This window comes from Mesocricetus auratus, unplaced genomic scaffold, assembly GCF_017639785.1.
Source record: "Mesocricetus auratus isolate SY011 unplaced genomic scaffold, BCM_Maur_2.0 Super-Scaffold_100024, whole genome shotgun sequence".
In the NCBI taxonomy this organism is placed as follows: Eukaryota; Metazoa; Chordata; class Mammalia; order Rodentia; family Cricetidae; genus Mesocricetus; species Mesocricetus auratus.
Window position 1 is genome coordinate 21,219,098 of NW_024429205.1, and position 14,448 is coordinate 21,233,545.

The 14,448-nt window shown below is 43.4% G+C and overlaps 1 protein-coding gene across 3 annotated transcripts in view; it reads left to right on the forward strand.

Annotated features, from left to right (window-relative positions):
• The window catches only part of Babam2 (BRISC and BRCA1 A complex member 2), a 391,454-nt gene that overhangs the window by 310,915 nt on the left and 66,091 nt on the right, over nt 1–14,448 (forward strand). For all 3 annotated transcript variants that reach the window (XM_040730653.1, XM_040730654.1, NM_001281577.1), the window contains 3 exon segments: nt 4,219–4,318; nt 7,229–7,299; nt 10,192–10,274. In XM_040730653.1, coding sequence (XP_040586587.1) covers nt 4,219–4,318; nt 7,229–7,299; nt 10,192–10,274 — 254 coding nt within the window.

Here is a 14,448-nt window from a genome sequence, read left to right on the forward strand (position 1 = left end):
TAAGCCTTCTTCAGTAACTGGTCATGCACTTGGTACACAGACACCCATACAAAAGACAGACAAGTCTTTCTATGAAACAGGACATAGGCTTTGGAGCCAGAAAGACAAAGTCAGGAATTGTAGTTGTGTGTGATGTAGTTGTTCTTCTTGGATAAGATACTGAAACTCTGAATCTCCCTTTTCCCACCTGTGAATGGATGTAGTTAAATCTGGCTGGCAGGGTTGCGATGGCATTTAGAAATTATGGCATGCCTGGCCAAAGTAGGTACTCACTGAACATCAGTGACTTATGACAACTATCCTGGCAGGCCTCTAGGAAATACATTCTGATACCATGGAGTGCCCTGGCATTCCTCTGCCTTGCCTCACATGGCCTTGCTGTGATGTCCTGGTCATGCATTTACTTGGGAAAATGACGCCTTTAAACTGCTAGGCAGACTGTTGATAGTTGTTGGCAGTGCCGCTTTGCCATTCCTTTAGCTGGGAGCTGGGGCAGCCTGTCTCCTGGGTATGGTCCTGACAATTCCCATTTCCATGCATTAACCTCCCACACTCTCACAGCTGTACTATGGAGGAGGCAGCCTGACAGCTCCCCGTCCCTCAGACCCAAGTCCAGAGCATTACCAGAGCACAGGGACTGCCCCAGGTGTCCCTGACAGTCTTGTCCTCACTCCTGGACATGGAATACTCAGCTCAGAGCCATTCTAGTATTTTCTTTTGGAGTGCCTGGTGCTGTTTGAGTATTAGTATAGCCCCTGTTGTTAATGTAACCCTCTTAATGCCTGAGAGATGATCTGTTTAAGAACAGTGTTATCTCTGTCGTTCTGATGAGATCCTTGACTTGAGAGAACTCTACAGGGGCAAGAACGATGACTGTGTGTCCCTCGCCACTCTGGTTGCCTCCCATCTAAATGATGTTTTCTTCACTTACTTGGGAGTTGCTGTTTCATCAGGGGTCAGTGTCAGACCCCATTGTCCTCACTCAGGCTTTCAGACAGGCTGGCTCCCTGCATTTTGTCATGTCAAAATAATTCCCTTATGTTGTCACACTGCAGCTGAGTCAAGTCTTGAGTAGTAGAGACATTGTGACTAAGGTTCACAAAAGGCTCTATCAGTCCCATTCGCATGGAAAGGAATATATTAATCTTCATCAGAAACAGTTGCTGTGATTATCTTTTAGAGCTAAGGAGATGGCTGGAGTCTCTTCTGTACAGGGTGAGTTTTCCGTGTACTCAGCCCATTTTGTTGTTGTTGTTAGTTCATCAGTATCAAATAATTGGAACTCACAAGCCATTGCATCTACCTTTCACCCTTGAAAATATAACAGTGGTTTCTTTTTTTATTTCATGGTATCAGTCTTTGTTTATTCACATGCTCAGGACAGCATTCAGGCTCTAACCAGCATGTTAAATATTTACTCATGAGGTGGGTATTGGCATATGAATCAACATTACTCATCAGTATGTGACACTGGGTCTTAGGCTGTGTATCCTAACACACTAAGAGACCCCTGAGTTAAACTAATGGGGAAGCTAGCATCTTTGTTGTTGTTGTTTTATTTTTCGAGACGGGGTTTCTCTGTGTAACAGACCTGGCTGCCTTGGAGCTCATTCTATAAACCAGGCTGGCCTCGAACTCACAGAGATCGCTGCCACTGCTTCCTGAGTCCTGGGATTCAAGGTGTTTGCCACCACTGTCCATCACAAGCATCCTTTTAAAATGAACCCAGTTAAAGCTCTGTTTCATAACATCTGACAAACTTCAGGTAGCTAAGTGGTTCAAAGGTAGATGCCAAGAGTGGTCAGTTGGTCACATTCAGAATCAGGGAAGTCTGGTTGTTGTGATGTGGTGAGTGCTGAGGTGTGAACATAGAAACAATTCTGGCTCACCTGCTCGGCTTTAGTGATCATCGGGTGTCTTGGGAGCTTCCTCCCATCAACGTCTTGACCTGAGGACGTTAGGCAGCCACACAACTGTTCTTCCCAACCCTGCAGCCTTTCATGGTTAAATTCACCCTCTTCTTAGGAAGCAAAGTATGTCAACAAAGATATCAGGGGTGCTAGTGACAAACAGATAGACCTGCCTTCTGATCTTGGCTTGATTATCGACTAGTTGTGCAAGCCTCAGGTAATTGCCTGTGTCCCCCAAGCCTTGCCTTCTTCTCCTGTAAAGTTACAGTGATTCTCTCTTCACTGAGTTGTAGTAATGCGATGGAATAGCAACAAGTGTTGGTTCTTAATAATCAGAGAAACAGGCCTGGCAGAAGACTCTGGATTTCTTCATACCCCTGCTTCTTTCCACCACCACAAGCAGCTTTTGTTTATGGCTGCTTTTCAGAATGACACAGTCAAGCAGAGAGAGAAAAGGATGAGAGAGAGAGAGAGAGAGAGAGAGAGAGAGAGAGAGAGAGAGAGAGAGAGAGAGAGAGAGAGAGAGAGAGAGAGAGAGAGAGAGAGATGGATGGAGGCAGGGGAGGGGAGAAAGGTTGAGAGGATTGCCGCATACTGTTTTTCTTTCTAACAATTTAACAGGTGGTTAAAGATCTGTCCTATAATGGTTTATACAAGCCAAAAGCCCACTGCAGTCAATCAATTCCAGGACACTGTCCAAATTAGTTTACTTAGTTTTTGTAATACCAATGATTATTTCTCTGAGTAAGCTATGAGTAGCCTGGATCTTGGTATTTACTTTAGTTTTCTACTTTATATGTATATTTAACCTGTAACCACAAGGCATAAATATTGAACTCTTGCTTTTTTGTCCTGTAGAACTCTCTTCTTGATTGGTTTTCTAACCTAATAGAGTAATTAGAACCTGATGGACCATGTGCCTTGTAGGTTAGAAGCAAGGACAGAAATCTGGCCCCCAGTTCACAGGGTGCTGCGGGGCTTTTCCTGACCGTCTTCAGAGTTTCTGTTAAACCTAACCCGGTATCCATGCTAAGAGTATCGAGAGGAGGCCTGGCCGCCCGGGTCCTGGGCATTGCAGAGCTAGGTGATGTTAGTGGTGTACCGGGACACAGGCTGCTGTGCTTGCTGTCAGTTCTCAGTTCTCATCTGAGTCAACTCGAGGACCGAGTGTTTCCACTCCATCTCCGGCCTCCTTGCATCACCCACCTTTTGTTTGTTGGGATTTTCCATCCCCAAGAGCAAACATAAAATTCACCTTTACCAGGAAAATTAATTTCAGAAATCTGCAGACGGTAGAGTAGGGGTTTGGAGTTCAGTGTGTTCTCTGTGTCACAGCTCTAGACTGAGTCATCCTGCCCTACACTCTAGAAAGGAGCTTGCAGGTTTAGACAGGTTTAGACATTCACTCACAACATTAGAGCTGGGACTCCTACAATAAATACTCACAGCATTAAGGACCTGGGGTATTTTATTTTATTTCCCAGAATATTACAAAGGGGTTTAAGTATAGAAATATATACATTAAAATACAATGAAAAGAAGAAAACATGACAAAAGATTGAGGGTGATAAATGAAATCCATGCTTTAAGTTTCTGAATTACTTCTTTTTATCATTGGCACTTAATGTCTTTGAAAAAAGTTTCACCTGTGTAAAAGTGCTAGCCTCTGTTTCAGAATCAAGACTGACAATCAATGATTGGGTTAGTGATTACTGATTATAGCATCCTGCTTGTTCCCATCTCTTTCTCTTGTCTGCCTTTTAGGATACACAGGTCAAAGCTAGCGAGTTCAGCAGTGGCTCATCAGTTCCCTGTAGCTCAGGCCAGGTGTTTGATGAACAACTGTCACCTCAGAGTGATGTCTACCTACCACTGTTAAGACTTCCCTGAGCCAGTTAGAGTGGTAGATATATACTGCTATGTGACATTATCTTAGACATGACATATACATACTGCTGTGTGATATTATCTTCAGTTGTTCTTAACGATGTGTAACCTTTTAGTGCAACAAAGTGAATTAAAACACAGACATCTAATGATAATGTGTAGCTCCTATTACCAACCTCATTAACCCAAGTCAGCTGGCGGCCAGGCCATGGTGCGAAGCCAGGTCTGCTTGGGGTGTCATGCCTACGATGTCTCTCGTTCTGGGTCTGCTTGGGGTGTCATGCTCTACGATGTCTCTCGGCTCCAGATCTGCTTGGGGTGTCATGCTCTACGATGTCTCTCAGCTCCGGGTCTGCTTGGGGTGTCATGCCTACGATGTCTCTCGGCTCCAGTCAAGTTCCTTGTGCTCTTGTCCTTTCAGTGCCCTCGGAGGCTCCTCAGCTCTTCATATCCCTGCTTTTCCAGGAGGAGGCTGTCTCATTGATTACGTGCCTCAAGTGTGCCACCTGCTCACCAACAAGGTAAAGCCAGTCCCCTGTGTCTTGTGAGAGTCCCCTTCTTCATGGCCCATGCACCTGGGACACCTCTGTGTCTTCAGCCTCTGCCTTGCCTGCTCTGCAGGACACTTCATCTGTTCCTCCTGCTCTTCCTGTCCATTCTCTGAGGACACACCTTCCACTGCTTGCCATATCTTCCTCTCTTCCCCTCACTGTGGTGATTCATGTCACTCTTAGAATTCCTGTACCCTACATTTTTGTGCATCGTGTGTCTTCTCATGGCTTTATTTGAACTCCCTTCTCCCCAGGCAACTGGTGTACACGCATGTCTACAGCCAGCCAATGTCAGGCTAACTCCTTAAAACGACCTTCATTTCTTTCTGCTTTCTTATCTCACCCATTAATTAATTGTCTGTCCTTCATTCTTGTCATGCCTGGGAGCTGACCGGAGAGTTTGCTCCTCTAGGGGCAAGAATTCCAAGTCAGCTGGTCTTGTCCCCACCAGATCAAATTATCTGAAGTTTTCCCTTAGCTGTATTTAAGAGCACATAGCTGAGTTTACTGTAATGGCATTAGTCAACTATTTCCCCAAAGTGGGAGCATACACTTGTTAATGTCTAGCCAATGTATTTAGCTGCAAACTAGAGATGTTAACGCACTAGTAACCCTGGCTCTTTCCCATCCCACATGGACTATGACTCAGTTGACTTAATTGCCAAAGTGCTGTTTTCTTTGCTCCTGTTGACTCGTTCATATTGGCTGGGAAAACAGATCTTTTGTTTATCTCTCTCATTCAGAAGATAGTTCATCTCTCTATAGAATGTATTTTTGAAGAAGAATAATATTTCAGAGGCTTCAGTATTAATTTTTAAATGTCAGAGAAACTGAAATCTGGCAAGGCTACAGCATGCAGGACTGGCCCAGATTCCAAGGCACTTAGCTTCATGGAGTGGTGGCTTCTGCTGAGACAACCCCTCCCCCCTTCACTGTCCCTCTCCAAGCCAGAGGGGAGGGCAGAATTCTTATTTACATTCTGGGGCTTTGCGCTGCCTTCAAATCTGTGTTCCAGAATTCTAGAGAAAAATGTAAATTGTGTCTTCCAGAACTGAGAAGCCAGGCCTTTGTAAAGCTCCCCAATTGAGATTAATTTCTAGTCATACATTTCCCTCAAAGAAATTAGAATATTGCTTTCTCAGAAATATAAGAATCAGTGTTTTTCTTATCTGGTTCCCTTTCATTAATTTTACTTGTGTTTAAAATTGGTGTTCTTCTGTTTGTTCTAAACGAGGACAGCATGGGCTGCTTTTAGGAGCAGTCTCTTCAGATGAGTTTCCATAATTACATTGGAATCTATCTTTATAGCCAGTTTTGTTGTGGGTTTCTGTTAAAATGCTTTTCTGTTTTTAAAATCAAGTACACAGAACTGTTTTCATCCTTTTTTTAAACAAAGCCACTTAAGCAAACTTATCATCTGTTTTTCTTTTCTGAAAATAACATCTGATCTTGCATTAAGCCTGCAAAGTAAGCACTGTTTTTTGTAAATTGACATAAACCACTATTATATAAATAGAATTGTTTTACTTTTCAAAGGTGGAGCCTGGCTATCAGGACCACTTGTGTCAAGGTTATGCGAAGTACTTTATCTTGAGCTCTCCTTAGCCATGGGAACGCAGTGTGACTACAGCCAGTATAAACAGTTTTGGGGGGTCTCTCATTGTTTCTTTCAGTCACAATGAGACCATTAGAAAGGATGTGTTTTATGGTAGAAGCTATTGTATAAATAACTTACTTTCAGCTACCTAGTATAATGATTTATTTTTTTGTAGAAATTGTCATTTTTGTGCTAACAGAGGTATACAAAAATGCAAATAAAATCACCCATTGTAATACTTCTCATTCTGAATATTAAGTTTTTTTGATAGAATTAGACATTATCTTACCTTTTTAATTTTATCTTACCCTTTCAATGGGAGTTCAAGATAACCAAAAAGCCCCACTTGATAAAATATCTTTAGAGAATGTCTGCTGATAAATACAAAAGGAATAATAGAACATTTTTACATCACCATTTTTCAGCCCCAAATGAAATAATTCAAAGAAGAATATCCCATTTGATACTGAAGCCACTAAGTGAATGATTAATGGTGAACCAAATCTTCCCATGCTTTGGGAGATACACTGGCAGATCGTTCGCCCTGAGAAGTGGGGTGTGTGTCTACTATGGCATATATTCACTACAGCAAGGGAGAACATCCCGCTACAATGGAGTAATTTACCCAAATGATGAGGCCCAGTATTACCTAGGAAGATTTCTTGCCAAAAACCTTTAATCCAATCTAATCATCCCTTTAGCTCTAGATTCTGATGTATAGGAAAATACAGACAATAAAGGAAACAGAAAACTGAGACAGTCTATAAGACAGTTATGCATGCTTGTGTGGACACACATACAACATATATGCTGTTATTGTGTGATTAAAAGATTTACAAAATATAACCAAGTAATATATCTAATCGCTGTTTTGGAAACAATGTTTTGGGGGCCATGAAGAAAACTGAACACAGACAGGGTAGCAGATGACATTGGAATGCTCATTAAACCTGTTGGGTGTGACAACTGTATTTGTGGCTTCCTAAAGAGAATGTCTAATTCTTTTGGAGTTGCATACTAAATGAAGTATTTGGGGTGAACAGCCGGGATGTCTCTAATTTCCTTTGAAATGTTTCAGCAAGATTGATTGACAGGTTGATAGGTAGGTAGGTAGACAGCCGGGTGAAACAGCTAGGCAAAATACTCAGAGTTGTTGAATATAGGGTGGGAATATGGGTGTTCATTTCCCTGTTCCTCCAGCTTCTCTGAATCTTTCCAGTTTTTCATAATAGAGCACTTTAAATCTTTGTGTACTAATTCTCAGCTTTGGGTTTCCATTCCAGGTACAGTATGTGATTCAAGGATATCACAAAAGAAGGGAGTATATCGCTGCTTTTCTCAGTCACTTTGGCACGTAAGTTCTGCCTTGTTTAGACCATACACCAACAGTACGCTTGGTTCTCACATGTGGTGCCTTCTCTGTGACATTCTGGCTTTGGTGCTTACCCTAGAGCTGCCAGGATGACTTAGCTTTTAGCAGACCGTAGACCCAAGTATGTTCTCTGAGCATCAGTGTGCCTCTCCTAAACATGGCCGTCATGTGGCACTCTCTGCAGCTGTCGGGGGGCGTAGCCTGTCTTGTGGAGCTTTGGGCAGCTTGTACTGTGCTTTCATCTCCATTGTCTTCTAGTTGTCCCGAGGTAACCAGCTGGGCTTTTTCCCTACACTTCTCTAAATTCACTTTTAAGTTAGTCTATGAGTAATGGGTTTCATTATGGCATTTTCCATACACACAACATTCTACTTAGTTCTTGCCCCTCCTCTCAGTGCCCTCCCCATCTCTCTTGCTGTCCCCCCTTCTTCCTCCCAGATAGCCTCCCTTTTTGCTTTCTTGTCACATGTATTCCATTACCCTATCCTTCCTCATGCTCTCCTCCCTTCTTGTGACGCTCTTTCCACTTTGATGACCTACACACGCGTATTTGAAAGTAGATTCCATGTATGTGAGAAAACATGTGGTATTTGTCTTTTCTGAATCTGCTTTATTTCGCTTAACATAATGATTTCCAGTTCTCTCCATTTTCCTACAGGCACTGGGATTTCATTCTCTTTTATAGATAAATGAAATCTGATAGTCTATGTGTACCACATTTTGGTTGTCCACTCAACTGATGATGGGCATCATGAATGGTTCAGTCAGGCACTGTATAAGCACATTTTATTGCAGGTAGCCCTGAGACTTGGGAGTTTAGTGATCTAGAGGGGCCAACAAGGCAGGAATCTGATTGCCCCAGGATCCAGGTCTCCTGACAGGGAAGGAACCTAACATCACACCTGAAAGTGATGAGTTATCCTGCAGAGAAGGGGTGAGAAGATGGCACAGGAGGCGGGTGGGAAGGGTAGGGCTGCAGGGACAGCATGGAGTGGCTCTTCCTGCTGCTGCCCTGAGCATCCGCCCCCCCCCAGGCCAGAAGCCATGCCACTTCTTCCACATGCTGTCAGGGGTGCCAGTGCATTTTCTTCATAGCCTTTAAAGGTGGAGCTCTCTGCCTGGGGTTTGGAGATTTCAGTGCTCTACTATGGGCCTCTCCTTATTTCAGAAATGACTGAAAAATAATAGAACTGCATAAAGAGAAACACAAAATCTCAATTTCAAATAAGCAAATGAAGATGAAACCAAGTAAGCAAATAAGAGCAAATGAAACCACGAGTAAAGCTTTGACACCATAGCACAGTTATAAGCAAAACTGTGACTCCTGGAAAACTGCCAAACATTTCTTTCTTTAACTGTTACGGTGTTTGTCATTATCAAACAACATGGCTGTCCTTTACCTAAGTCTACCATGGCTAAAATTATTTTCAGCTTTATTGATGAACATTTTGAGAGAGAACTTTTTATACAATAGTGGTAATAAGCATTACTGATCAGAATTTTGAGTAGATATGATTGAAAACAATGAAACTAGCACAGTGATCTTCATAATGGGAAGTACACACCCCAAGGGTTACACACATCCATTTAAGTACAAGAAAAATACGAAAAAGGAATTTACAATTGTTTTTATATCATTCTCTTTTAATAAGCACTTTACATATTTTATTATGCACATAGAATAATAATATAATACTACTTTTATGTAGTTACTAAATTATAAACAATTACCACTGTGTTATCATATTATATACTTAGGCATAAAAGGCATTATATTTTGCCTTTGAGATATGGGAATAAAAGAGTTCAGACCCCATGGTTACAATATTGGGTTAATTATCCATTCATAAACCAGCATTGTTGGCCTAAGTCAGATCCGAATGATACACACACCATCCTTGAGCAGGTCACCTGGTCCTTGGGATCTTAGTTCCTGTATGTTTCCTGGAATGTCCCTGTATTACACTGGAAATCATCAATAGCATTGGTCAGTTGGGGAGAGAGATCTCTTCAGAGACTCCCTTGTGTGAATGAGTACTTTCCTGTCCCCAATACATGGTTAGTATTGTCATACTTTGGTGACAACATCATTTACCACTCCATTTTTGTAGGAAATTGGTGAGGTGAACCAGTCCCCTCAGCAAGCCAGGAGCTGTTATCCCTTGACACCACATCAGATTGCCCACTGATGTTGCTGTTTTGTTGGAAAGACAGAAGCCAGGGTACAAATGCAAGAGTTCCAGCACAATCCCAAATTATATTGTCAGTGTTACCTATGTTTAGTCCCTGGGTAAAGTAAGTGAGACTTAAGTTCACTGTCCAGGTAGTCAGGTGACATTTGGTATAGTAATGCCATCTATGACCTGGTTTCATTTTAAATTTTGTTTCATTTTGAGACAGGGTCTTACTTTGTAGCCCAGCCTGGAACTAGGAATACAGACAGGTTTGGCTCGAACTCACAGAGATCCAAAGGTCTGCCTGCCCCTGCCTCTCAAGTGCTGGGATAAAAGGCATGTGACATCATGCCCAGTTGACTGGTTTCTTAGATTGCCCCTTCATTCATAACTGATGACTGGCGTTTCCATTTTGTGGTTTATCTTCTTTTCTTTCTTGGCAGTCTTGTTAAAAAGTTTACCAATATCATAATTTCCTGCTGAATAAGGAAGCTCAGTCACCACAGGTTAAGAAATTTGAGTGAGATCATGAGCTGTAGCAAATGGCTAGGTTGTAACATGAGCCTCAGTGCTCTCGTCCCAAACCCTAACCCTCTTGATGCACACAGGTCTTATGTCTGTCTGCAGTGCAGTCTCCTTTAAATAGTCTTCCCTAACTTGAACCTTATTTTTACAAGGGTCTGTGTGTTCTCTCCCTTAGAGGTGTTGTGGAATATGATGCGGAAGGCTTCACAAAACTTACTCTGCTGCTCATGTGGAAGGACTTTTGTTTTCTTGTACACAGTGAGTATACTCTTACTATGCACATACACTTAGGAATGTTCTACTGTAATAACCAGGGTCAGAACCTTCAGCCCTCCAACATGGCCCGTTTTATTTTAGCATGTGTATATTTATATTGAGGTCATAACAAGAAGCTCTCTCGAAGAAACCATTGTTTCTCAGCCACTAGGGTGGTGTTTCCCCACAGAAGACATCTGATAATGTCTGGAAACATTTCTCACTGTCACAAGTGGATGAGGGGTTCGGTGATCAACTAAATAAACCTCTAATGTCCATCTGTCCCAGGACAGCCCCTCACAACAGAAAATGATTGAGTACAGAATACAACTATTGTCAGGATACAGTGACCCCCCCCCCTACTCCAGACAGATTTCTGTATCCAGTTTCAGGTCTCCACATCCCTGAGAGCAGGCTTGCTTTGATCTTCTGGCCATTAGTGAGTGAAAGTCTTTGACTTTGACTAATAAAAAGTGACACAGAACATAAAGGAGCGCATCCCCAGCAGCCCTTCTTGGTGGTTTCCCACATTGAGGTCATATGTAAATGGTTGTTACATAATCAATCAGTAGTGTGTCAGTGACCACTAATCCAGATTTCTCTTGTGGGTGGTTCGAGTCACATTTCTTTGCCGTAGAAGGGCCAGTGGCCTGTGGTGTCAGGTTTAGGCTGCAAGTCAACTCAGCCCTCCATTGCTTGGCAATTTGGTGTGTGATAATTTCTGCTTAAGTCAGTGACCAAGGAGTCCCAGCTTTTCCAGCTGCAGGTAGAACAAAGCAAAGGATTGAGCTGGCTTCATTCAGAGCCAGAACTTCCCATATCTCATTAGACCATATTAGGAAGGGGTACTTTGGCCCTGAATAGCTGGTGTTCGGTTGATGTACACATACCACTTTGAGTTTTTTTTAAGACCCTAAATGTCTATAAGGTGGACAACAGCCTCCCTGCGGAACGCAATGCTGACACACCTCACAGAGACTGTGGAGAGCCGGCTGTGCTTATGAGGTGGGTTTTTTTCCCTGCCAGGGTTACCTAGCCATCCTCAGCTCGGATGGTGCTCCACATTGTGCTCCTGCTTGGTAGCTCATTCTTCATTAGGGCAATTTTTTCAAGTATTAAATCTGGAAAAGGCATTTTTGTATTAATTGTGTGTATGGAGAACTAGAATTGGAAAGAGAAAGTTCCAGCTTGGGAGTGCTTCCAACTACACCTTGTTTAAATCACTAGGTCAAGCCTCCTTCTGCTTTAGTTTCTTTAAAATGTGTGGTGGATGGGAGATATCACCATATGGAATTTAGCCCACAGTAAAAAGTACACTAGGAAAGGACACCTCAGAATTACTGCTTTTCTTACCTGATGCCCAGATCCCAGCTGCCGCTTTAATTGCCTTGGAAGCATTGCCTGATATGATCGCCCTAGCCTAACTTGTACATGGATAGTGGTGGCAGTGGTGGTTGTCAGATGTCACCATAGTGGCTGAGAACAACTCAGTGCTAGGTTGGACGAATACATCAATAGCTCCTTCATCTTGAAGTGTCCTAACAGTACAAACCCTTTTCCTGAAACTTACTTCTGTTTCCTAGTTGTGTTTTTTTTTTCAATTGGTGTTAAAGCATATCAGACATAAAGGAAAAAATGTATTCTTAACATTCTATAGTCCTAATCTTTTTCTCAGCGTGCAACTCAAAAATGGCATATGTTAGTCCACTTTCTGTTGCTAAAACAATGTTCCCAAGGCTAGGCACTTTATAAGGAATAGTGGTTTGTATAACTCGTGGTTTTGCAAGTCCAGAGTCTTAAGATTTATTCCAGGCCCCTCAGCTGGGTCATGGTATCGCAGTGAAATAGAAAAGGAACCTGCTGCATTCAGGTCTGCTGTATCACGTGACTTAGCTTCATAAGGATTCATTCCCAAGAGAATGGCACTAAGCCCTCCCAGGGTGAAACCCCAGTGCTCTGACCTCAAAGATTCTGCACACTGGGGAAGAAACAAGAATCCTAGAGGGACAAACCGCATCAAGCCCTACTCGCTTGCAGTGAGGCTCCATCTAAAAGAACACTTGCATTGTGGCTCCTGCCAAGTCTTGGTCAGCACCTTCAGTGTTCAGAGTAATTGCCACTGCCTTTGAATTTCCTGCTGAGTATCATCTCCCTGACACTGTACATCCAGTGTTTCTTATGACTCCTTCTCCGCCCACCTTTGCTTTTCTGAGCCGCATATTCAAAACTGTGTCCCCGCCGTATTTTCACTTAGCTGTGAACTGCCTTCTTCAGAAACAGACTCCGCGGGTGTGCCTTGGAATGGCTGCCTCAAAACCTGGGTTTCCTTGGCTGTTTTCCAAAGTGTTTCCCTAAACTGCCATTCCTTTCCTCCCCAGGCTGTTCATTCCCTGTCCCTTAGTGTCACGGTGTCACGGCCCACACACTGTTGCTCTTCTCGCAGATAAGGGCGGTCTGTAAATGAAGGGCCTTTGATGCCGTCTTCTGCTCCCTCCCCAACTCACAGCCTGCTTTTAGATACATCGTTTGCATCCCTTTGCCTCTTTCTTATCTAAGACTAGGGCCTGGTACAGCACAGTGGAGCTTAGTGAGGTAATGTGTTTTCCTCAGTCATATGGTTGCACATCTGACACTTACCTTCCTTTGGAAGCATCTGCTTGCTTGGTTACAACGCCCAGGGGACCATTTGTTCTTCTTTTTTCTCCTACAAAGATGGGGTGGCAGGGACTTGACAAAGAACACTGCAGTGAATTATTCTGGGAACTCAACATGGGAAAGAGGAGGAAGGAAGTCCTCCAGATAGAGGCAGTCTCCCGTGGGCGGCTCCACAGCTTCATGGAGGTTGAAGACCTAACAGGACATGAACTAGCACCTCTGCCCCACTCTCTACCCTTGTATTGCCCCCACCCAGCAAGCCAGGATCGGGGGCAGCTGCTGGAGGTAACTTGAGGATGCCAGAGAAAAGGCGCCCCTCTCTTGTGCCAGATGGTGCTGACCTCAGACTGTTGCAAGAATGCCTTTAAATGAGATGCTATCCACATTCCCAGCTCACCAGGCAATGCTGCAGCACCCCGGTATTCTTGTACATCTGAGTATGGCTATCCAGCAATCCCGGCCACTCACTCCTTTCTCCCTTCATCCTTGATCAGTATCTTCAGCCATACCACATCAGAAGAAACTGCTTCCTTCTTCCAGAAACTGTTAGGGAGGTTTCCTGGCCACTATTTGAGAAGTTCTTTGAGTGGTTGAGCAGGTCCAGCTGTCTGCCAACTTGTTCTTACCTCTAGATGCAGATAGTAACCACAAGTCAGCAGTTTGTCAGAATGTTGATGGTGAAAGCAAGGTATAGCAAGGTATGGCAATGACACAGAGTGTTGGCAGCCCTGAAGAAGTGACTTCCCTCTCCATGGGCCCCAGCAGCAGCAAGCAGAAGCATGTGGCCCATGGTGGCAGAGTTGACATCCAGGACCTGAAGGTAGAAGTGGGTGGAAGCCATGACTGTGACGAGCTGTCTTTCCCTGGTATCTGTAAATCCCTGTTGATCTGGCCTGGACAATGTGCTGTATCTCCCTAGGAAATGCCTGTTAGCCCCAATCTGTCCATTTATCTTGTCTCTTTCTCCATTGTTCATAAGATTAGCTGTGTTTTCATTCTCTGTATGTTCAGTACTATGGTAGGTAATCTTGGGGCAGAAGTAAATAGCTCAGGCTTGATCTTAGGATGCACTTAGCAGTATAGCACAGGAGTTAGAACGCTATAGCCTACAGGCCACAGCCTGTTTCCGTGTGGTGTGTAAACCAAGAAGAGTGCTCATATCTTTCCAAGGTTGCTAGGAAGAAGAAGAAAAAGAAAGAGAAGGGAATGAGTGTGCAATGGAGATGCTATGTGGTCCACAAAGCCTAGAATCTTTACCATTTGACCCCTTTGAGAGAAAGTGTGCCAGCCCCAGTCTAGTTGATAAAACCAGGTAAAGGTGAAATGCAGTGGTGCTTTATGACTCACCTGCTATATATCAGTGATGTAGAGAATAAAGTGATGTTTGTAAGGCTCCTATGAGTGCATGCATTTCAAATGGGCACCAGTACCATGATGGCACAGAGTTGAGTCCTTAGAAGCAGTCTTTCAGTGTGGTTAGAATGATCTCTCCCAGAGGTGACATTTCACCCAAGACATTAGA